General features: G+C 37.5%; 1 protein-coding gene across 2 annotated transcripts; it reads left to right on the top strand.

Annotated features, from left to right (window-relative positions):
- Positions 1-1,163: 1,163 nt before the first annotated feature.
- lamp3 (lysosomal associated membrane protein 3) lies at positions 1,164-23,020 on the top strand. Of its 2 annotated transcripts, none has more exons than XM_072572453.1 (6): positions 1,164-1,506; positions 3,326-3,651; positions 5,366-5,482; positions 8,529-8,589; positions 11,279-11,452; positions 20,308-23,020. In XM_072572453.1, the coding sequence occupies exons 1-6, from the start codon at positions 1,467-1,469 to the stop codon at positions 20,442-20,444; spliced, it is 855 nt and encodes a 284-aa protein (XP_072428554.1). In that variant the 5' UTR covers positions 1,164-1,466; the 3' UTR covers positions 20,445-23,020. The 2 variants fall into 2 exon arrangements, with proteins under 2 accessions (XP_072428554.1, XP_072428553.1); XM_072572452.1 differs by lacking the exon at positions 20,308-23,020 and adding an exon at positions 13,804-14,056.
- The last annotated feature ends 2,896 nt before the right edge of the window (positions 23,021-25,916 follow it).

The raw sequence follows: 25,916 nt of genomic DNA, 5'->3' as shown, positions 1-25,916 counted from the left end.
GGAAGTGGCAAATTAAGGTACACTTAGAACATTTAAAAGACATTTGGACAGGTAAATGAATACAGGTACAAGGAAAGGTTTAGAGGGATATAAGCCAAATACAGGCAAATGGGATTAATTGAGTTTGGGAAACCTGGTTGGCATGGACAAGTTGGACTGAAGAGAATGTTTCTGTGCTGTATGAATCTGCGAGGAGTAGGTAAGCACTCAATGTTGTAAGGGACAGAATTCAAGATTTTGACCCAGTGACAGTAATGAAACAGTGTAATGCTTGAATGGGGAATGTGCAGTTGGTGGGGCTGCCTTTATCCTTGTATAATGTAGAGATTGTGGGCCTGGAAGGTGCTGTCAAAGGAGCCATGATTTGCTACTGAATTGCAATAGACTCACTCTTTGCTGCACATGAACTTACACCCACTAATCCATGTACTCAGCTCCAGACTCAATTTTGTTCTGCTAATTTGCAGATTCTCAATGGAACACACTGCCCTTTGCAGCAGGTAGGGGGTTTACATTATAGCGGAATTTATGTATCCGCAGGAGTTCCGTGCCCCTGTCCTCTGCAGAAAACAAAGACTTGGTGGACACACTGCAAATGCAATTTAGTGATGAAAGGAGTGAATGTTGAAGGTTTCAGGTGGCCCACCAATTAAGCAGACTGCTTTGACCTGGACAGTGTTAAACTTCTTGAGTGTTGTTGGAGTTGCATTCATCTCAAAAATGGCAAATAAGGAGCACTTTTGCGTTTTGGATCCATTCTGCAAACTTGTTACTGTACATTTCTCTCAGTTGTAAACCTTCATGCCATTAGTACATAGGCTTCAGAACTGCAAGATTCGTGTCTGTGATTCAATCAACCTAATGGTTTCAACTTAATAATAAAATTATTATTATTCAAATTTATCTTTCCCATCAACATTACATAATACAAAGATTGCATTTACCCTAGTTGGGTGGGGCGGGGAGGTTAAGAAAAGCAAAATAAAAATGGGCAGAAGCCACTTTAATTTACAGTTCAAAGAAATGTATTAAAAAGTTCCCTCGCTTTCAATTGTGACTCTTACTCTGGACAACTTCTAATCAACTTGCTTAAGGAGATGTAATTATACACCTCTAGAGTCAGCCGGGTTTGAACCTAAGCCTCTTAGCTCAAGGATAGGGACACTATCATAAGGTCCCTTCTAACATACCTCTCGAGATATTTTCAAATCACCTTATTTAACGATTTTATTACACAACTAGGGGAACTTGAACCCGGGTCTCCTGACGAAGAGGTAGGGACACGACTATCGTGTCACAAGGACTCCTCCTGGTTGGCGATATTGAAACAGCTGCACCTCATCGTGAAAATTGAGTCTTCCATTTTTTGATCTCACTTCCTACCTGTCTCAACTTTGTCCCGTGACTTAAGCCTTTATTGCTACGAAAGTGGCTTTCCAGCGACAAGATCTCATTTATGCTTAACCATGAAGTGTTTGGTGCTAATCGGTGTCTTGGTTCCTTTATGTAAGTTGATTAGCATATTTTACAAAAATGTACAGTTCTCCTTTCTTAAAATAATTAGCTTTTAATACTGAATTCCTGATCTATTAGGTGATTCAACCGTGTTGTCAAATGCGTCAGTCAGTAATAGTGAACGAGGGAAAAGTTCTGTTTGGAGTATAGAATTTTTTTTAGTTTGATTATTAAACGCTTACCTCCATGTCTCGACCGGTGGGGCTAGACAGTTCGATTTGAATTAAGTAGTTTAGAGGAAGTTTTGTTTTTCTAACTACCCGGGAATTGTAGATAGCAAGTTCGAGTTTACAATTTCATTGTATCCTGGATAATTATTATAGGCTCTGCTTTTAAATTCGTTTTAGCACTGTCTCTGCAACAACCTTTTTTAAAGAGCCTGTTTTCAGAGATTTGTCTTTCAAGTTATCGGGTTGTTAGAGAAATTGTGGGCAAACATTATTTCAAGAATGGCGCTCACAATTGTGTTCTGCTAACTGTGTCCGCACTGAAACGGCTAGTCCCAGTTGTTTAATTTTCACTTACGGGACGTGGGCGTCGCTGTCTGGGCCAGGGTTATTCTGTTCCTACCTGTCTTTTGAGAAGGTGGTGGTGACTGAATACTGTACCTCTTGATGGTATGGAGAGTTCGTCCGCTCATCAAATAACGTCCTAGGATATCTCTAATCCGCCAGATTAGATACGTTAGTATCCTTTGCCTATTTTTCTGACTGAACTATGTTTGAGTAAACTATATTTTGAATTTAATTGCTTATAAAAATTCTGTTTAACTAGTACTTATTAATTGGTGTGACTATAGAATTTCATTTTAATAAGTGAAAATGTAATAACTTGTTAACCCAATAGCTGCCAACAAAGATTATTTAACACTGATACATTTATGTACTAAACATTTAACCATTTTATGTTCATATATAATTCAAATATGTCAGTTAATTCCTTGTCTATTAGCTTTATTCATATCCCGTTCTAATTTGAAGCTTTTCATCATGTAAGTAGTTTTCTTCAAAATCATCTAATTTTATAATCCTGTGCAATGGCTAATTTTCAGAAGTGAAATCTTCAATAAGACCGTTCTAGTGATATTTTCAGGTTGCTGGTACAGCATGTATGTTTAAAAACCTTGTTGTTTTCTGGAGACTTTCACAGTAGGAAAATGGTTAAGCTGTACAGGTCACTGAAACCACCTTGTCCAAGTTTACTGTTTTGTCTTTTGGGATGTGCACTACAAAGTCTCCATACCATTACATAAATTAAGAGCAAACCTGATTTAGTTTAAAAAAACATCACTTTCTATGGAGCGAATGGGGAGAGAAGCATTGAAACTTTTCAATCTATTCAAGCAACCTTCTTTTTCTTAATCATTGGCATCCACTTACCAATGTCCTAATATAGTCAAATATTTGTTTCAGCAACTGATTATCAGGTTTTTTCTTTTGAACTATTGGATCTAATGTACTTCACTCAAGTCACTTTTAAACTTAATATAGTTCAGTAAGAATGGGGTAGAAATGCTCAAGTATGTTTTCATATGAAAGCAAGTTTAATCAATTGGACCTTTAATGTTTTATTATAAACTAAGTCTGAACTCTTTTTAAGTTCAATATAAAAAAAGTAGAGTGACTCAGACAGTAAGGTGAGGAAGCAGAGACAGATTTCTTTCACTTGCCTTGACTTGTTGAGCCTTGTGCCTAACACAAGGGCTACTGAACTAACTTTACCCAGCAATCTGTTACAAACATTCTTAAAATACAATAACTTTGTTTGTTTAAAGTCGCCAATAAGAGTTTAGTTGTTTTTTATTTTATAGGTTTGTGTGCAAGTTATGCTGCTTTGGAAGAAGATGCTGCATTACCATATATGCCAAGTACAATGACCAGTATAGTTAAACCTAATACAACTACCCCTCATCCTACTACGACTACCCGTGTCACCAACACGACTGCACAGACCGTCCATGTCACCAACACGACTGCAACAAATCTCTCAACTACCCATGTATTGACAACTGTGCCCCCTACTTTGACACCTAATTTTTCACTGCCTGAGACTGGACAGTACAATGTTTCAATCAAGAATGCTATTTGCATCAAGGCAACACTTGGAATACAACTTTTTGTCAAAGAACATTCTGAGGCAAGTTTTTTAATATATTCTACTTTCTGATGGAAGCATGAAGAACTTTTTTTTTTCTCTCTCCAGAGTTTGCAGTTCATTACACTTGGCCTTGTACTGTCAGTAAATGTGTTCTTTGGGTCTTGCACTGAACCTATAATCAAATGTGCAATGCCCTTATAAGAAGCTTGGGACTTGTGCACATTCTGAATCAGGTTGTAGAGTCGGTACTGACTGTTTTCACTTCAATTTTATTTTAACTTTCACTTTTTGGTCTAGACAAATGTGATTTCCTGTTTTTAAAGGAACAGAATGGGTGATTATATAAGATTCAAAATGTCCATATCTCTGAAGGTTTGCAACTATACAAGTTTTTGAAAACTTTTTATTTTCACTACATTGCCAGACCTCTCTACTGTTTGCCAGTCTTTTGGAGTGGTTACTTGTGGATAGCATGTTGCTCAGAATAATGGGAACAGTGAGATTTAATTTGTTCTGGCTCGTGGATAATTGGGACCTGCCACCACCCCATTCACTGTAAAATCATGATATTGTAGTTTGGGGACCCAACGAGGAGGCTATTTGAAGGAAAAGATTATGCCACAAAGAGACTTTTTGAACAAATCCTAGCATTATCTGGTGTGGATAATAGGTATTTAATGCATCCGTCTCTCCAACCTCACCAATCCACATTTCTCTGCAGAGACTCAGATGTAAAACGCAAAGCTTCAGATGGAGTAGGACATCTGACAGTTTCCCAATCTGGTGTTTAATGCCATGTGTGTGTCGTTGCCAGAAGTTATTGTATGTTTTGTTTAATAATACTAAACAACTTTAGCAAATCTAGAACATTGTTGTATTTTGAATGGGATAGGGTGATTGTTCAGGCCTTGGCTTCCTTCCAGATTTACTCCTGCTTGTGTAATCTGGTTGATTTTGGTGTGGGTATGGGTTATGACTAACCACAACACAAACCAAGTGATCTTTATTTTTCAACTATCCATCCAAGACTGTAGCCATGCATTGAACTTGTTCAAGTCCTTCTGATTGTGGTTTGTAACATGGCTTGATGGTTTTCATTTTGTAAGTTTCCTATGGAGCCCTTGGGACCTTTTTTTTTTTTGACATTTAAAGGTGTCCTATGTAAAAGTCAGAACAGACAATTGGTTAACATCTTTGCTGTGATATGCTGGTTACTGCATGAGTCACTTGTTGGAAAATCACTGAACCAACGAATAGTTGAGTGATTTGATGGCATTGTCTCGTTGTAGTGATGTGAGCCTTTGAGTCTTGTAACATGGTTTGCATAGGGTGTTTGATTCTAAACATCACCTGATGTGACTCTGGAACCCTAAACTGGTGACAGTTTCTGGTGCAGAGGATGATGGTAGGATGTGTATGTATGATTTGCTGGACTCTATGCTCACTGGACACTCTTGTTAGCCAGTTGAGCTTTCAACTTCTGATTGTAAAACTACAGGTGCTTGTAAAAACCCAGTGAAAGATTACGCATCTTTTTAATTGATCTAAAATCCATCCAGTAGAATTGCATTTAGTTTCTATGATCTAATCCATATCTAAACAATGTCTAATCATTTTATCAAATTTAAAAACTGCATTTGCTGCCTAAAACTTCATTTTTAATGGTGCTTATGCAATTCAAATCCTTAGAACAAAACTTTGCCACTTAACATATTGAACAGTTCTGAAATGCTGCTTTGTGAACTCTTCACAGGACTTCTACTTCAATATTCCACCAGCAAAGACTGTAGCTTCAGGAAAGTGTGGGAATCTTGCCTCCTGGATTATCCTAAAATTTAATTCAGGATTTGTAAACTTCACCTTTGTAAACGTGAGTTCACTACTAACATATCAGACCATAACATTGTGACTAGTGTATTGTAACTGCAGTAATCTACACTGTTAAACTGTGACTATCTATAAGCCAATGGTGAATTTACTGTACTTGGGTGGCTGGGAGGTGGGGGGGGGGGGGAGGAAAAATGGTGGTGGAAAGTGAATGCTTCCAAAATTTGATCTTCATTTGTGTTGCCTTACACTTTACTAAAAGTAACAATTTCTCTTTAAAATGCTTTTGAAATAATACATCAAAGTTCCTAATTTGATCAGGTCAATGGCTTAATTAAATGTGTCACTGGGAACTTCTAAAACTTTAATGACGCTTTAAATTTTGGAAAGCCATAGGAATAGTTAAGATTGTATAAACGACCATTAAAGATGTTGGTGTGCAACAGACTTGTGACATATGATTAAAGTTGCTCTTAAGTGTGGTGGGGAGATGTAAGTTCTTTATCACCTTTCTAGTCCTAGGAAGTCTCAAAGCACTTCAGAAACATACACCTCTCTTTTAGAAGTGTTGCTTTTACAGTGGCCACTGTTGCAATAAACAATGAAGTTGCAAGACCTAAAGTATTCTGACAAATGAAGAACATGGTAACTTGCTTTAGTGGTAATAGTTCAGGATAAATGTTGATCAGGACACCAGGAAATAGATGCATTCCAATAGTCTATCCAGCTTATTAAAGCATAATTTTTCATATCTAAAGTGGTTCCCTGTGCACTTTTTTTCTTGGAACTGTTGTGCACCGGCAAGTATGACTGCTAAATCATTTTGATGCAAACCTATCCGTTTTGGGATGGAAATCAACCTGTCAAATTGCTGTCACTGTGATGTCCCTTTAATCAACAATTATCCAAATGATGACTATTACTTTGTGTACTTGAGATGAAAAAAGCACTTTCAAGTGCCTTTATCAAACTTTACTGTAGATCAGGAAAGAGATAACACAGTAAGCTGTAACTAATGTAGTTCTATCACTCCAACTGAGCTAGTGTACCTGGTGTGCAATTAACTCTCCTTCCTGTAGTGTCCAACAGATATTTGCTGCAGAGGTCTAGATTGTTGTCTAATAATTTGTCAAATTAATTTGTAATGACTACATTTAAAATGTGACACTTTTTTTATGAAATAACTTTGAGAATCTTGTTTAATTTTGGATACTGTAGTTTAATCTTTTTATATATTGCAATCAATTTGAGTTGCTTTTGCAATTTTATAATCCAGCAGCCTGATGTCTGCTTGAAAATATAGTACTTCAATAAATCTAAATTAAAATTAAAACCAAGAACTTCAGATGCTGAAGATATGAAACCAGAACTGAATTTCTGGAGGAAGGCAGCAGGTTGGACAGAATCTTTAGAGAAAGCAGTTAATGTTTTGAATCCAGTGACCCTTTGATACACTTATTTCTCTGCTGTCCAGCTTGAGACCTACACAGTACAACTTGCGTGACCAGTGCTTTGCTATGAACTGGACTTTCTGACATCTGTTCTTTTAGGCTCCTCTTAAGCCATTATATGCCCCAAGACCAGTGAGCCTGATGTCGGGGTGGGCAAGTTATTAGAGAGAATCCTGAAGGACAGGATGTACATGTATTTGGAAAGGCAAGGGCTGATTTTTAGGAATACTCCACATGGCTTTGTGCATGGGAAATCAGGAGTCTCAAACTTGATTGAGACTTTTTGAAAAAGTAACGGAGGATTAATGGCAGTGGTGGATGTGATCTATATGGACTTAAGTAAGATCTTTTTACTAGTTTCTCCAGGAAAACTGGTTAGCAAGGTGAGATCTCATGGAATACAAGAACTAGCCATTTGGATACAGGACTGTCTCAAAGGTAGAAGACGGTGGTGGTGGAGGAGGCCATGCTTAGTGGAGTGCCACTAAGATCAGTGCTGGGTCCACTACTTTTCATCATATAAATGATTTGGATATTAACATAGGAGATATAGTTAAGTTTGCAAATGACTTCAAAATTTGAGGTATAGTGGACAGCGAAGAAGGTTACCTTAGATTACAACAGGATCTTGATCAGATAGGCCAATGGGCTGAGGAATGGTAGATGGAGTTTAATTTAGATAAATGTGAGGTGCTGTATTTTGGGAAAGCAAATCTTAGCAGGATGTAATGGTAAGGTCCTAGGGAGTGTTGCTGGGAGAAAAAAAAAAGACCTCCTTGGAGTGTAGGTTCATAGCTCCCTGAAAGTGGAGTCGCAGATAAATAGGATAGTGAAGGATGCATTTGGTATGCTTTCATTTATTGGTCAGAGTATTGAGTACAAGAGTTGAGAGGTCATGTTGTGGTTGTACAGGACATTGGTTAGGCCACTGTTGGAATATTGTGTGCAATTCTGGCCTCCTTCCTATCAGAAGGATGTTCTAAAACTTGAAAGGGATCGGAAAAGATTTACAAGGATGCTGGAGGATTTGAACTGTCGGGAGAGGCTGAATAGGCTGGGGCGGTTTTCCCTGGAGCGTCGGAGGCTGAGGGGTGACATCATAGTGGTTCATAAAACCTTGAGGGGTATGGATAAGGTAAACAAAGTATTTTCCCTGGGGTGGGGGAGTCCAGAACGAGAGGGAAAAGATTGAGACCAAAGGGGCAACTACACCACGCAGAGAGTGGTGCATGTATTGAATGTGCTGCCAGAGGAAGTGGTAGAGGCTAGTACAATTGCAGCATTTAAAGGTCTCTGGGTGGGTGTATGAATAGGAAGGGTTTGGAGGGATATGGGCCGGATGGTGGCAAATGGGACTAGATTAGGTTGGGATAGCTGGTCAGCATGGATGAGTTGGATTCAAGGTTCTGATTCCATGCTGTACATCTGACTAAGTGCTGTAATTTATATGTACTCATCAACTTTAGTTAGCCTATATGGTTAATGAATACATCAGCTGTGACTTGATCCTGTTAAGAGAACTGCCTTTTATCAAAACTAGATTCTGACATTACTTTTTTTTCTCTTTGGGCACAGTTTATTTTTTTGAAATGTGATAATTAGTGATTCTTACCTAATAATATCTTTTTTCCTTTGCAGGATGGAAAACATTACTATGTCAGTGAAATAAGTGTTGCTCTGAATACCATGAAAAACTTGGGTAACTTTATAACTTAATGACTATAAAATCTGACATCTGAATTAGGATTATTGTAACTTGCTTCAAATGGGCTTGTGTGTATTAATTGAACTTTTATCCAACTGCAGTGACTTAGTGAATCACTTCATATGTGGTACATTACCAATTTTCTTCTCTGGGATACATTTCCCTAAACTTAATCTTGAAATCTCTATCAATGTTAAGTTAGTGTGGCAAATATTTGCTGTAATGCTAACTGGGAATTGAACTCTGTTCACTGTGGCATCGCTTCTTTTGTATAAAATGGTTTTGTCTGCTTTTTTCCCCCTATTACAAATCATCTAAAATCCCATCCAACCTTTTTTAAATTCCTTCTAATATTGCAATAGGTCCAAGTGTAAATGTCCTGGTGAGCAACACTTCTCACCATCCTACTATCTGGAACAGGGTGAAATGTTCACTTGTATGAAATGTTCAATATTTGCACAACTTCTGTTTCTAGGTAGATTTGAGATTTGTGTAATGTCAATATTCAATAATACTATTGAGTTTTTTTTTTAAGACCCTGTTGCCTTAAATGTTCATACAGCACAGAACAGACCCTTTGGTCAACTTGTCCGTACTGACCAGATTTCCCAATCTGACCTATTCCCAGTTGCCAGCACTTGGCCCATAACCATCCTAAGCCTTTCCTAATCCATATACCCATCTAGATGCCTTTAAATGTTGTTGTAATTGTACCGGCCTCTATTTCTATGGTGGCTCATTCCATACACTCACCACCCTCTATGGAAAAAGTTGTTTCTTGAGTCCCTTTTTTAATTGTTTATCTCCTCTTGTTGAACCTATGCCTTCTAGTTTTGGACTCCTGTACTCTTTTTTTTTTTTGTGGGGGGGAGGGGGAGGAAAGAGACTTGTTATTCACCTTTTATCTATGGTCCTTATGATTCTATAAACTTCTAAAGTCATCCTGTAATGGACTCTGACAGACCACTCAAAACATTCTTAAGCAGGCAGCCCAGACCATAACTTTGCAATTTGTTTTGGTAAGTGAACAGAATAAAGAAACCCTACAGAACTCTGCCTATCCAAACTGGACCTAATTATGCTGTTCTGAACACCTACAACCGTCCCAGTAACCAAACTCCCTTTAAAAACCAGTATAAATGGAACACTTGCTTACAGGTTGAAGGGCAGAAAGAGTTTCCACACAGCTCACTGTTAAACTCCTCACCAGTTCAGGACTGAGCTGACCACTCTCCTTTATACAGGTCACTTCTAAAACATGACCATTTTGGTCTGAAGTTTCATCAGTTTACATATAAACAAGACTTCTCAAATCCTTTTCAGCTCTGTACTAAACTAGACTGAGCCTGGCCTGGTTTATTACCCTTCTGAAAATAAAGGACAGAGTATCCTTGAGCCAAAGAACAACCTTTTTTCTTTTTGTAAAAAAAAAAAGGGACGAGCTTTGTCAACCTCTGTCTCCCTTGCTCTGAAGAGTGTGGAGTAGGTGGAGGGAGGCAGAGAAAAATAACCTCAGCCTCTTCCTGTAATTGAAACCCAGCAGCACTGTTTTAAATCACTTCTATAACCTCCAGTTTGACACCCTCCCTATAGATGGGGAAACCGCAATTATACACATATTCTAAAAGTGGCCTCACTAATGTCTTGTACAGGTGCAACATGACATCCCAACTCTATACTCGTTGCACTGACCAATAAAGGCAAGTGTACAAACACCACCTTTCACCACCACCCTGCCTACCTATGCCTTTGAAGGAACTATGCACCTGCACACCTAGTTGTTTTTGGTTTGGCAACACTCTTCAGGTCCTACTCTTAACTATAAAAGTCCTGCTCCAGTTTGCCTTGGGTAAATGAGGTGTTGAATTTTTGATAAAGTAAACTACATCTGTTAATTGAATAATCTGATCAATTTTATCATTTGTACATGGATAATCTTCACTGTCCACTACACCTATTTTGGTGTGATCTGCAAACTTACTGACCATATGTCCTAATTCACATTCCGATCACTTCAGTATGGTGAGATCTTTGCTGTTACACAAGTCTACCATGTGGAACCTTGTCAAATGCTTCGAAATCCAATGTTCACTGCTCTGCCACCTTCAATCTTGTTTGTCACCTTCCCCCTAAAATCACTCTAGTTAGTGAGATGTGATTTTCCACGTACAAAGCCATGTTGACTATCCCTAATTAGTTCTTTCCTTTCCAAATGCATGAAAATCCTATCCCTCAGAATCTCCTCCAATAACTTACCCACCCCTGAAATCAGGCTCACCAGTCAACAGTTCCTTGACTTTTCCTTGCAGCCTTTTATTTTAAAAAATAAGGGAAAGGTAGGATTGAAGTTAAAATCTGATCAGATTAAAAGACCCAGCAGATACAAGAGCCCTAATGTGATTTTCCCTAAGGGGAGGAAATAAAATCAGAGGCCATCAATCATTCCCTCCTAATGTGTGCTTTTCTTTGTTTTTTTTTTAATTTTTAAAATGTTGGAAAAATACCGTTTTAATGAAAACAGCCACTGCTCCAGGGAGAGAAGTCTCATGTTGACAGTTAAATATTTTGATTAAAATATTGTAGAGAGCAAAGGACCTGGATTTCAACCCTGATAGTTCCTGGCAGCATGTGCATAATTGCTGTCAATGTTCTGTTTCTGGATATGGTTTTTGTTTTCTTACAGAGAAAAACTATTTGGGTACTGTGAAGAATATAAAGTTGTTCAAGACTACACTTGGGAATTCTTACAAGTGCAAAAGCAAGCAGGTTGTGGATATTTCAGCCAATTCATTATGGATTCTTCTTGTTAATACTCAACTCCAAGCATTTGACATTACTGGTGGAAAATTTGGTAAAGGTAGGTTCTTTTCTATTTTCACAAAGCTGGGAACAGTGCTTGAAAAATGTTGAAACTTCACTTTCATCTCCTGTAAGCCAGTTTTGGTCAATGGCTGACTTCCGTCTAGCAGGTATCCTAAAAGAAAAGGAAATGTAGTATTGGGTTTCTTACATGCCAGTTATCTTTGGATTGGTCCAAGATGACCAATCCAATTCTGTTCATGGTTTTCTTCAAAATTTAATATTTATTCATGACTAGAGCATTATTATGACTAATCAATTCAAATCCAATTTAAATGATACAATTTAGTGCAATAAATAGCTATTCAAAAGTTATTATACATTCTGTTGGTGTCCTTAGTTGACCAAAGAAATTTTAAATAGGAACTGCCTCACACTTAAGTCCTAACTAGTAGGATTAGTAGAATTTTGGGGAAAGAGACATGCAGGCAGAGGAATAGGGTTTTTTAGTTGTTCAGGAGTTAGCAGGTTTGAATTGTCTCCCTTTCCTTTTTTTTTCCCCTCCTCCTGGCTAACTACTAAGAAGTCAGGCAGTACTCTAAATCAGAATTGAGGATTTAATTTCCCTGAGGGTTCCCAATATAACTAATTAACCGTCTGAAACTTAAACATACTAGGTTGGTGGGTATTTGTGTGGATAGTTAGGAACTGACTATTGGCCATACTTAAGAATTTTTTTGGGCAAATAATCAAAAGCTAACTTGGGCTTTAAGAATGATTTAAAGGAAGAAAGTATTATAGAGAAGATGTTCAGGGCCCAGATAGCTAGATCCACAATTACCAGTGAGAAGTCACAAAAAAAAATCTGAAATGTAGATGAGACTTGTGGTGACACATCCTTTGGCTTTTTTTTCAGGCAGATCATAATAGGCTTTCTGGAATCTAAATTGAAGGGCTTTAGGGTCCGTTTGCTTATAGCTACCAGACACTGCCTCAAGCAAAAAGCTTTCAAGTTTTTTTAAAAATGAAACTTGTGCAATGAAAGGGAAGTGGCCAGTTCTCCTCTCTAGCACGCTCTGTCTTGAAGCTGTTGGACCCAAAGAAGCAGGTCCATGCTGATACTCCTAATGTCTCTGATTTAAGATCCTGTGTTTGGTTTTTTTTTGCCTTGTGCCAAGGGGGGTTTGTGGGGATTGTTGCAAGTATTAATAACAGCATCATGAAGTTGGTATAATCTGGGTCTTTGGATATGTTAAGTTATTCAGTATTTTTTTTCTTGTTACTTTTTTGTTTGACCAGCTGCATCACTCTTGGAATATTTGTTACACCTGCATAAAACAATTGATGAAGTTAGGGTCTGGGCTACTGATGTTTTGAAGGGATCTGGCCTGGTCCATAAGAGTGCAGGCATTTGGAGGGGTAAAGCTAAATATGAAGATTCATTCATTCTTTCAACTTTTTTTTTAAAACAAAACTCCAGTAAATAAATCCAAATCTTCCCCCTCCACTTTCCTTTCTAAACCTGACATTGAATTTGCTAATCTGATATCTCTTGGTTTAATTTCAGCAATGTTCATTCTCTCATTGGTCTGAAAAGTTTGAAGCTACTAGATATTTGCTTACTTTGACCATAAAGATCTCATGATGACATCACAGGATTCTGTACGCTTTCATGATTGGTTGATAACTGATGCACCATATGCCCAATCTGTTTCTTTAGGAAGTTTGTCATTTCAGAGGGTTATAATGTTCAAACGGTGGCAGTGGTTAGCACTGCTGCCTCACAGCGCCAGAGATCTGGGTTCAATTCCTGCCTCCGGCAACTGTCTGTCTGTGTGGAATTTGCACGTTCTCCCTGTGTCTGTGTGGGCTTTCTCCAGATGCTCTGGTTTCCTCCCACAGTCCAAAGAAAAGTGCAGGTTAGATGATTTGGCCATACTAAATTGCCCATAATGTTAGGTGAAGGAGTAAATGTAGGGGAATGGGTCGGTGTGGACTTGTTGGGCCGAAGGGCCTGTTTCCATACTGTAAGTAATCTAATCTTTTGTCTGAATTTCAATTGGCTAGAGAAGCAAAACAACTGTTGCTAGAAAATTGATTAAACTAGAAACTCTAAAGTTGCATTTTTTTTTCTTCAATTCACTATCCTCCATCTTTGGGTCTGCATTCTGATCAGGCATAAACATGCATTGTGCTTTGATTTGAAACCTCAAGTTGAAAGGTAGCTCAAAGGAAGAAAATGCCCATAGTGTTTTATTGTCACAGGAGTGTTCCATGAGTTTTTTTTAGAAGTGAGTCTTATTTCACTTTTTTCAGTAACACGTTCTCTAGATTGTGAATGACTGACTGACATTTTCTTTAATCATTTTATACCTGAAGTTTTAATGGCTGATCTGACTCTCATTATAGTGGCAAAATGTGAAATGGATGCTGAGAGCAAACTAATTCCAGCGTTAGTGGGAATCGCTTTGACAGGATTGATTCTAACTGTGATCATTATGTATACAATTGATAGAAGACAGAAATTTCAAGAATATGAAGCTATTAAGGGCTGAATAAATTCAGCAAGATTGTTTAGATTTGTTGAAATGGACATAATTCTACTACTTTCTATGTAGAGCAACTTGAAGAAAATTTGTTTCACCAGTATGTGTAAATAAAACATTTTAATGCTGTTAAGGAAGAAACTGTAAATCTCCTTTCCAAAGTTGTTAACAAAAATAATTAACTTTTGTGTACAGTGTGCATGCTTGTCAATAAACACCAGTGCATTTTTTAAAATAAAGCATTCTATCACTTGTGTAGAGATTTTGAGGATTGGTTTGTTAAACTTTGCCAATGATATGAAGTTAGGTGGACAGGCAGGTAGTACTGAGGAAGTGGGGAGGCTGTAGCAGGATCTAGACAGTTTGGAAGAGTGGTCCAGGTAATGGCTGATTAAATTCCAATGTGAGCAAATGCGAGGTCTTGCACTTTGGAAAAAAGAATACAAGCAATACTTTCTAAACGGTGAGGAAAATTCGTAAAGCCAAAGTACAAAGGGATCTGGGAGTGCTAGTTGAGGATTCTCTAAAGGTAAACATGTAGGTTGAGCCCGTGATTAAGAAAGTGAATGCAATGTTGTCATTTATCTTAAGAGGGTTGGAATATAAAAGCACCGTTGTGCTACTGAGACTTTATAAAGCTCTGGTTAGGCCCCTTTGGAGTACTGTCTAGTTTTGGTCCCCACACCTCCGGAAGGACATACTGGCACTAGAGCGTGTCCAGTGGAGATTCTCATGGATCATCCCTGGAATGGTAGGTCTAACATGAGGAACGGCTGAGGATCCTGGGATTGTACTCATTGGAGCTTAGAAGATTTAAGGGGAGATCTAATAGAAACCTACAAGATAATACATGGCTTGGAAAGGCTGGACGCTAGGAAATACCTTCCATTAAGCAAGGAGACTAGGACCCATGGACACAGCCTTTAGAATTAGAGGGGGTAAATTCGGAACAGAAATGTGGAGACGTTTTCTTCAGCCAGAGAGTGGTGGGCCTGTGGAATTCATTGCTGCAGAGTGCAGTGGAGGCCGGGACGTTCAATGTCTTCAAGGCAGAGATTGATAAATTCTTGATGTCACAAGGAATTAAGGGCTATGGGGAGAATGCGGGTAAGTGAAGTTGAAATACCCATCAGCCATGATTTGAATGGTGGAGTGGACGCGATGGGCCGAATGGCCTTACTTCCACTCCACTCCTATGTCTTCTGGTTACATCCTTATTGTCATAACCAAACCCCAGTAAGTCATTTTGTTTTAAAACTAGCACAGATCAGTTTCAAAAAGTGATTTGATGTACCTGTTTCCTAATTGTTTCAATGGATTGAAATTTATTGTCAAGTGTACTGAGGCACAATGAAAAGCTTTTGTCTTACAAGCAATTCAGGCAGATCAAAGTTTAGTAGCATTGATACCTAAAATGGTAAACAGCAGCAAAAACAAAAATACAGGTACAGGCAAATGTTAAGTGTGAGAGTCCATTCAGTATCCTAACAGGTAGGGTAGAAATGTTACAAAACTGGCTGGTTTGTGTGGTCAGACATCTGTACCCTTTTCTTTGGCAGGATGTTACTCATGTACCCCCCCACAAATTAAGAGGTGGAACAAGTACAGAGTGTCAAGTGCCTGGGAGAGCTTATCCATAATAAGCTTTCTTGGATTCATGGACACACTGGTTACAAAGGCCCAACAATGTATCCTCTTCCTCAGGCAGCTGAGGAAATTTGGCATGATGGCAAATACTTTTATAAATGCACCATTAAGAGCATTCTGTCTGGATGTATCACTGACCTGGTATGGCAACTGTACCAGAGTCGTGAACTCTGCCCAGACAGTCACAAAGGCCAACCTCCTATTTATAAAATCCATTTAACAGGCCTGCTGTCAAGAAAAGGCTGCCAGCATTCTCAAAGAACCATCCCACCCTGGCAATGTGCAGAAATATTAGACTTTTCAACATTCACTTGAAAATTGCACCTTTTTTTTAGCATTTAACTCAATATTAACTTGGAATTTTGTTGAGGCTACACTTCTAATTAGTATAGAAAATACAGGGTCACAAAGAATCTCGAGTTTGAGATGGTATTCAGTCAATCTATTGACTAAAACTGGGAAGTATTCAGTGATGTTAGCTTTGTTTAAACCTGCATCTTATATCCCTTGTTTTGCTAGGTGATGATTAACCAAGACATGTTGCCAGTTTTAACCTCTCCTAGGTCATGCACACATGTATTAATTGCTTTTCTTTGTGATAAGAAAAGAAGTTGCTGGAAAAGCTCAGGAGGTCTGGCAGCATCTGTGAAGAGAAATCAAAGATAATCTTTCTGGTCTAGTGACCCTTCCTCAGTTTTGATTTCTCTTCACGCATACTGCCAGGCCACCTGAGCTCTTCCAGCAACTTTTCTGTTTTTGTTTCTCATTCACAGCAGCATCTGCAGTTATGTTTGAAACAAACAGTTAAAGCAAAAATATCAGGTTTAAAAACAGAAGCTTCACAGCTGAATGCAATTCTGTACATTGTGGCAATCGTATGCTTCAGGGAAAGGTTGCTATTAGGCACATTATTTTCTTCCTCACCCAGTTAGATGCAGGCTTATTTTAGCATTCACTGTTAGGGTTTATACCTGTGGCTATTCAGCTTTTGTATGGTATCATTAAATTCAAGACAAGATGGGAGATGGCTTTGTGGTAATCTAGCCTAATGCTTAATCCAGACACCCTGAATGTTCAGAGGACTCTGGTTTGAATCTTGCTATGATAGATGATGGAATTTAAATTCATTAACTTACAAATTTGACATCCTTAATGATAACTGAAACCATTATCAAGTGTCAGGGGAAAAATCCATCTGATTCACAATGTTCTCTAGGAAAATATTTGCTGTCCTTACTTGGACGGGCTGACATGTGACTCCAGACCCACTGCAAAGAGGAAGAAGAACACCTCTACAATGTCTTCGCCAAAAACTGATACCCTTGCAATTTCATCAACATATGCCTAAGGAAAACACAACGGAATGAGCTCATGCCACAACCCAAAGGACTAGCCACATTACCATCCATCAAGAACATTTCTGAACTAACAGCCAGACTACTACGACCACTAGAACTCATAACAGTACACACACCAATAGTCACTCTCCGACAACAATTCACCAGGACAAAGGACCCAATACCCAGCATGAGCAAAACCAATGTAGTGTAAATCCCATGCAAGGACTGCACAAAACACTACATAGGACAAACAGGAAGACTGCTAACAATTCGTATCCATGAACACCAACTAGCCACAAAATGACACGATCAGCTATCCTTAGTAGCCACACACGCAGATGACAAGCAACATGAGTTCAACTGGGACAACACTATTATTATAGGACAAGCCAAATACAGAACAGCCAGGGAATTCCTAGAGGCATGGTACTTATCCACAGATTCTATCAATAAACACATTGACCTGAACCTAATATACCAGCCACTGCAGCGGACAGCTGGAACTGACAACTAGAAGTGGCAGAGACAAACCACCATAAATACCAGAGGAAACAACACAGAAGCACTTCACAGGAGGCTCCCTAGCACTGAGGATGTCACCTAGACAGGGGACAAAACGTCTGCAACACAGGTTCCCAGCTCGGCAAACAGAACCACAACAACGAGTACCCGAGCTACAAATCTTCACACCAACTTTTGGACCACTGCAATGCGGTTAGCACTGAAATGCCTTCTGAGCAATTAGGGATAGGCAATAAATGCTGGCCTGGCCAGTGATATCCATGTCCTGTGAATGTTTGATTTTTTAAAAAAAATTCCTGAGGCAGAACAATATTTTTCTTAAATTTAAAAGTTGTTGAACTTTTTATTGTGCAGTGCTTTATTACATGAAGAACACTTTGATTATGGATTAGGACACCACTAAAACAGTTTTATAATCCTTAACTTGATCAAATTCTAATATGTTCCTGATTTTCTTGTACTTTGCCAGGTAAATTCAAGGATTAAAATATGGTGCAATTTTAACTGCGCTGGGAATAAGTTTTGCCAATTAAGATTCCCCTTCATTTTTGTTCCATGATTAATTCTTGTTGAATAATAAGTGGTATAGTTGTAATCCAAAATAGGGGGAATTTCCCAACATATGACAGAACTCTTTTTTTTTCTCTGCCATCCTTTTAGCTACACCTTTAATTGCAAAATCAGTGATGTCCGTTCAGTTATTTTCATTCATTCTCTGGATGACGAGCAATGCCAGCATTTAGTGCTTATCTCTAGTATCCCTGAACTTGAAATAAGTCGCAGTGCAAAATAATTATTCGGGCTCTTCAAAGGTCACTACTGTAATGTGGGACTGAAGTTACATAAAAGTAAGATGATGCAGGAAAGTAAGTGTCATCCTCCTAAAAGATGTTAATGAACCAGTTGTGTTTGGCATTCCTGATGAAGAGCTAATGCTTGAAATGTCAACTCTCCTCCTCGGATACTACTTAACCAGCTGTGCTTTTCCAGCACCACACTTTTTGACAATTGTGTTTGTACAACAATGAGCATTTCATTGTTATGCACAAATGCTTTAAAAATAAGTTGGTTATCCTGGTGGAATTTTTTTTAATGCATTGGCAAAGCTAATCTTTTTTGGTTATTCCTAATTGTTTTGGTTTTTCTTCCTTGACTTGCTGTAGTGCATGTTTTGTGTATATGTACCAAAAATACAGTTAGGTAACAGGTTCTATTATCAGTAAAAGGACAGTCTGAATGAACATGTCTACAGCTTTGAGGGAACATGCAAGTGGTTGTGAACCATCTGTCTGCACTCTTGTTCTGGGTGGTAGAAGTCAAGAGATTGGAAAGTGCTGTTGAAGATTGGCAAGTTGCTGTAGTGTGTCTTGTAGATAGTACACTGTTGCCTCAGCACTGGTGAATGGTGTGCAGTCAAGTAGGCTACTTTGTCTTGGATTGCATTGAACTTCTTGAATATTGTAAAAACTCACCTGAGCAAGTGGGAGTATTCCATTACATAAGTTTGAGAAGTCAAGAGGTGAGTTACTTGCCCCACAATTCCTAGTTTCTGATTTGCTGTCATAGATGTGGAATTTATTTGGTTAGTCTAATTGAGTTTCTGGGTAGTGGTGACTCCTAAGATGTTAGGAGAAGTGTTTGTGATTGGCAATGCTGTTAAATCTCAAGGGAGGTGGCTAGATTTTCATTTGTTGGAGATGGTCATTATGTGGCACGTGTGGCATAAATGTATTATCAACTTGAATTGATTGGGTTTATGAGTATTGAAACAATTATATTACCATATACCATTATGAACAAAAATATTCTCATGGACTTGACTATAAATCCTCTTATCTCTCAGGTCACTACATTGCATTTTTTTAACAATTCAGTCTATACCATTCCTATTGATTTATTGTGACAATGAAGTTCTTATTTTTTAAACAAAATGGTTCTGGTTGCCCACAGTGAGATGATTAAGGACAATCTATGAATGAAATAGTTAAGAAAATTGTTGGAAAATAAATATTTCCTCTTGGTATGTCCAAATTAAGTAAATGTTCTCTTAAAATCCATCTTAAAGATTACTGTTGAGATGGAAAAGAGTGAACCTAGAGCACAATATCTTAATAATCTTGATCAATTAAAGAGTTGGAATGTTAGATAAAAGCAAAGGTTTCCAGGCATATGTTGAAAACATGACCGATTAAAATTTAATAGGCAGTGTTCCAATCCTTTTTTATAAAAAAACGATTTTTTAAAAAAACAGATGGCTCTTGGACATAGAGAGGATGTTTTCTCTTGCAGAACAATCTAGAATGGGAGGTCATCATTTTAGGATAAGGGGTACCGGATTTAAAATAGACAAGGAGAAAGTACTTCTCTTAAAGGGTCATGAAACTGGAATTCACTATCCCAGAGTTTGGATGTAGTGACATTGAATAAATTTAAGTGGGAGGGTAAGATGGGATCAGTTATGATTATATTGAATAGCTAACCAGGCTTAAGGGGCTGAATTTCACATGTACATGATTCTTATTGTTCTTGTTACTGTTTCTAAACATTAATCTTAATATCATGATGCATGATTATGGTATTTTGAAGAGTGCTTTTAAGGATCACATTCTGCAAACCTGTTAGCCTTTTAATTGAAACTATAAATCAGTGATTTTGTTGAAGGCATTAAGAAATTTTATGAATTTGACAAATGACAGTTGATATATCAGAAGTTTTTTTGATTATAGTACATTCAGTTTGAAGGCATTCTTTCAAATACTATCGTGATGGATTACACTTGCTGTCATATTTAATTGTAAATGGAATAACGTGAATTATACAAAAATAAGGTTTACTCCTATCCTTCCTTTCTTTTATAGTGGAGGAATGCTTCTTGGATTATAGAATTATTGTGCCCATCTGCTTTGGAGTGTCTCTTTTTGTGTTGATCATCATCGTAATCGTCGTGTACTTGTATTATCGACGTCGAAGATTTGCAGGCTATCAGCGAATCTGAGAAGAGAGATCAAATGTAGTAGAAAGATGTTACTAGCCTCTTCACTTAGTTTTCACTTGTCATTATTATTGAAGATGTGCATCTCAGCTGAATCAAACACTTTTGATTTCCTCTCCATTCAACTTATATGGTTTGTTTCAAATATGCCTTGATATACTGGTGGAGGATTAGCTTACCATTGATTCATTATATTTCTACATGGTGTTATGATTGTTTTTATGTCTTTTATATCAGAATTATTGAGAATTAAAACTATAATGATTTTGGAGTAATGTAACTTTTTTGTAGAGGCTTAGCAATTCTAATTTTGAAACGTATTTTGATGGCAAATGCATTTTGATTATGTTCTTTTGATTTTTTAAAATCTGAAAACAAAAGTACAGGGATTCTATCCTGTAAATTGGTTTCATTTTGATTTCATACAAAACACATTTTTCTACAAACAGTTAATAACAATTGGCCAATTTATGGAGAACAGCAATAATTTCAGTCAAAGTTGGCTGTTTTTCTATATTACTTTTTAGGTTTTCAAAAATTGATTTTAAGATCTTCTATGGAATGTTTTATTTTCTGGAGCTATCCTTAAAAGTTTTTCTGTGCTTCGTGTGTATTCGCTGCTTTCAGTAATTTGATTATAAATGGTTCAACAATACATATCTAAATTAATTAATTTTAAACTTTTAAATCATAAGTTTTAGAAATGAAAAGGCATATGTTGCTAACAGTGTGAAATAATTTCATTAATAGTAGCTAACATTTATAAATGTCAATAAAGTGCAATATCCTTTATATAGATTACAATTCTTACAAAACTTTAATTATAAGCTTGTACCAATAAATGAAACAGGACAATGAAGCTACATTTACAGAAGAATAAAGTTTCCTAATATCTGATGAAGAATGTAAGGTATTAAGAAATGTTTGCATTGGTTTTGCTTTCTGTTATCTGCTTCTACCAGCTGAAATGTGGGTTTCTGCTGAAGGAAACAGTATGTTTGAGTAATTAAAGCAAACTGATAAGAGTTCCTAACTTATGCTGATTGCACAATCACATCTAATGTATTTGAACTTGTGCCCCAATGAGTGGAGGATTGGATTGGAAGAGCATATTAATTTGGTTGTTCTCAATAAGCAAAGCCATACAAACTAGCCCATGCTTGCTAAATGAAAAACACAGGATCTAACATTAGATGTGATTCCACAACTGGGCATGTGCTAAATAGACCTGAGGGTGAGAGAATTATGCTGATAAACAATTTAGAATTGTCAACTGGGCTCAGTGTGGTTATTTGTGCCTATTGGAAGCAATATATTAATGCATAAGATCTCTTCTTTGCAGCTAGAAAGTACACTGAGCCTGTTTTAACTGAACAAAGTAGGTGATAGCAATTCTCTGGTTCATTTTTTGTTTGAAGCAATAACTCAGTCATCATCCAAATGTTACATTTTCAATGGCAATAACACTACCAATCAGAATCTAGTTACCAACCAATTGGAATTTTCCACTCCTGTAGTATAAATATTGTTTTTGCTTGATGTTGGTAATTCCTGTGAATTGTCCTAATGAGTGCAAGGAATTTAGAAATACTTTTAACAGCATGAGGAGCTTCCCACTTTTTAATTCCTTTGTTTGGAACAAAGATTTTTAAAATTCTTTTAGAATGCATTTAAGGCACACTTCCATTAAACTATAACTTGCTAGTTTAAAATTAAGGAGACAATTACAAGATTTTACTAAAAGAGGAATTTTTTTGTTTACTAATACCAGACAAAATAGGTTATCAAATGCACTTACAAACAGGAATAAAGTTGTTTAAAAATGGTATGAGGGTATACCACAAAAAGAAAGATCCAGTATACAGTTTAAATGTCCTTCGAGTCCTTAAGGTTTACACTTAACTTAAGGCTTCGGCTGTTTAATGATAACTTGTATCCTCCACAATATCAAAATTTGTACATATCTTTTTGTTCTCAGTGAATGCTTTACTACCAGATATTGTTTTATTTGAGAAACTTAGAAAAAAGGGAGAGACAGAACCTTCCAGTTCTACTGTTACAAACCCATTTGTCCTTTCTCTAATCTGCCCAAAAGCTGTGGTCTTTAAGTTCATGTGTATTTCCATGCCTAATGTAATTGTTTTTCAAGCTGAAAAATTTGGGATGCGTTTTTCAACTTCATATGTGAAACTTCCAGAAAAGTGCAAATCAAACAACATTTTGATGACATGTTAATTTCAGAACAGGCTGGATCTTGTTTATTGATGGTTTCATGAAACTTGGTCAGGTGATCAGTGTAGCTATCTTAAATTACTTAAGTGTTTTGCATTTTTTTGAAACCATTTTGTTCATGAAAATCTCAGATATTCAGATTAGAATACGGAAATTACAAATTGGTCCATTTTTACCAGTCATAACACGTTTGAGGCTCTGATTTCACCTGTGAATCTCTTCTGTTTGTCTATGACTTTCATTAATACAAATAAACCACTTTTGTATAATTGTGTCTTTATTTTAGAATTGTTATAAGAGAAAAATGTTCTTATATCTATGTAAATTAAAGACTTGATACTTTTAAACCTAGTTTATATTTTGATTTTTGATTTTTCAACAAAGGAGCATCTGTCATACAGTGGCCCTAGAAATCCCAAAGAGTGGCAACCATCATTGGATTGCAGCTCTCCTCAATCTTCTGTGAACTGACACAACTTCACAATTCCTTAGAGGCTTTCCAAGTCCATGATTTTCCAGAAATGTGGTATGAAGCATCCCTCCGAGAGCTCCCTTGAAGTGAAATAGAGTTGGAGGAATGCCCACAGACTGCCATATGCTATACTGAATAGATATGCTATATTGAAGAGATGAATGTTAGTGAATGAATAGGGTGTTTCAGCTAAGTCACTTACGGTGGGGCAGATTGGCGGGGTGGTCGGATTGAAGATGGTGTTTGTGTCAAGAGTTTGGTCAGGTTGGGATACAGTTGAGGGCGGGGGTGTGTAAATGATGGATGGGTTCAGCAGTAAAGCTACTCAGATGTTAAACTAGACTTTAGTCTATTTAACAGTCACTGAGTAACAATGCAGGTATGCATTGTGGAATTCTCCAGTTCGAGGTCAGAGATATTGGCAGAATATCATTTAAAAACAGGGGAATAGCCCATCGGAAATTGAAACTCCCTGGGCAGTCTGTATATGAGTCCATGTGCTGGGACTTCTACAGGATTCCAATGAACATCTAAAGTATATGCCCAGTCTCTGGCAATCCAGAAACTGGAAGGTCATGTTGATCGATTAATTGACATTTAAGTGAAACTATAATCACGTCAGTGTGCTGGTTTGATAAAATAATTACTACATTACTAAAGCTTAGAGCTGCCGGTGTTGGACTGGGGTGGGCAAAGTTAAAAATCACACATTGGGTTATAGTCCAACAGGTTTATTTGGAAGCACTAGCTTTCGGAGCGCTGCTACTTTGTCAGGTGGTTGATGAAGGAGCGGAGATCCGAAAACTAGTGCTTCCAAATAAACCTGTTGGACTATAACCTGATGTTGTGATTTTTAAATGACTGCTTTACTACACCTTTAGTAATAGCAACTACTCGATCTTGTGAGCAGGGTTAATTGACTTCTATGGAAATAAAATTTTAAAAGTTCACAGATGTAAGACTAACGTGGATGATATGATCTGGACATTTGTAATGTCATATGTAGCTACCTTTTGCTTTAATAAACTAGCTTATTTTTTTAAAACACTGCCATTGATGATCTTGTTTAAACTTTTGCCTCTGGTAGTGGGTAAGACTCCTATATTTTGAACATTGAGTCAATGTCAATTATTACCATGACATCTGAAACACCATTTAAACAAATGGGAAACTCTATAAAAGAAAACAAAATTACTGTGGATGCTGTAAACCAGAAACAAATGCAGAAATTGGTGGGAAAGCTCAGCAAGTCTGGCAGCATCAGTGGAGAGAAATCAGAATTAATGCTTCAGGTCCAGTGATCCTTCTTCAGGTGGGCGGCACGGTAGCACAGTGGTTAGCACTGCTGCCTCACAGCGCCAGAGACCCGGGTTCAGGTGACTGACTGTGTGGAGTTTGCACGTTCTCCCCGTGTCTGCGTGGGTTTCCTCCGGTTTCCACCCATAGTCCAAAGATGTGCCGGTCAGGTGAATTGGACAAGCTAAATTGTCCATAGTGTTAGGTAAGGGGTAAATGTAAGGGTATGGGTGGGTTGCGCTTCAGCGGGTTGGTGTGGACTTGTTGGGCCGAAGGGCCTGTTTCCACACTGTAAGTAATCTAATCTAAAGAACATACTGTGTGAATCCAATGACAATTGGTTAAGGAGCTTTGTCTGAAAAAAAAGCTTATTTTCCTCTCTATTGCTTATTGTCAACATGCAAAACTTGTTCCCATCTAACAGGAATTATCCTTTTAATCTAGTTCTCATTGCTCATGCTGTTGGACATGTCCCCTCTTCCAAACATGGCATTCTTCTCTCACTTATAACCTCTTTTTCAAAATTGATGCCTATCAATTTCCACTTTCTTTTAATCTCTGAAAAGGTGAAGATTTGTCATGATACTCGGATACATTGACAGTCAGATGTTTTATTCAAACAAATCATATTTATTTAAATGTATTTGAAAAGCTGCCCACTCATTGGTGATTGTAAGAATTCTACCAGTACAAAATGTGAGCCAGTTTGTACCATTATACAGTTCACTTAACCAGCGCTTTATTTTGGTTAGGTTATTTAGTCCTTATCCTCTGACCCTTTGCCAATCTCATCATAAGCTTATCTTTTCATATGAATCACTGTCTCTTCCCCTAACCTTGTCTCTTAATTAGTTCTTCTCATAATAGGGCAAATTCTTCTCAAGTACAACAGCCTTTAGTTTTATGTCAAGTATCCCTGATTACAATGTCATGTGTTAATCCCCTCATGCTTTGCTTTAGTAGATTTTTTTCAAGTAATTGAGTCTCTGAAGGAACAGTGCCAAGTATTTTTTTTAAATGGAAAGCAGTGCAGCTGATCGATGTAGATAACATTAAAAAGAATTTTCTAGCTAACAAAAAAAAAGTTCCTGTCTGGCAGCTTTGTTCCAAGATATCAATCAAATCTACCACAGGCAGATCATTCGCTTCCTCCTGTAATGTAATTTGAAGAAATCTGAGGACACAACATGAAGGTTGCATGTTGGTGTTACAAAAAATATGAATGTCTCAGTCATTGCAGTTATGTTATATTAAGATGAAATTTCAGTGTATTGAGCAAATGTTTTGTAGTTCAAGTCTGTTCCATGTCACTGTAGCTCCCGGCAGTGTTTTGTTTGTTTTGTTTTAAACAATGTTTTTTTCAAATTGGCAATATTAGAAGTATGTCAAAGGAAACACAGAGTATAGTGAAACCTGTGAAGTTGTTAATTTGGTTGACTCCCTGTATTTAACCTGCCATCAGAGTTGGATACCCT

This window comes from Chiloscyllium punctatum, chromosome 6 (assembly GCF_047496795.1).
Source record: "Chiloscyllium punctatum isolate Juve2018m chromosome 6, sChiPun1.3, whole genome shotgun sequence".
Taxonomy (NCBI): Eukaryota; Metazoa; Chordata; class Chondrichthyes; order Orectolobiformes; family Hemiscylliidae; genus Chiloscyllium; species Chiloscyllium punctatum.
The sequence above is the reverse complement of the archived record's forward strand: the minus strand, read 5'-3'. Positions and strand labels throughout refer to the sequence as shown.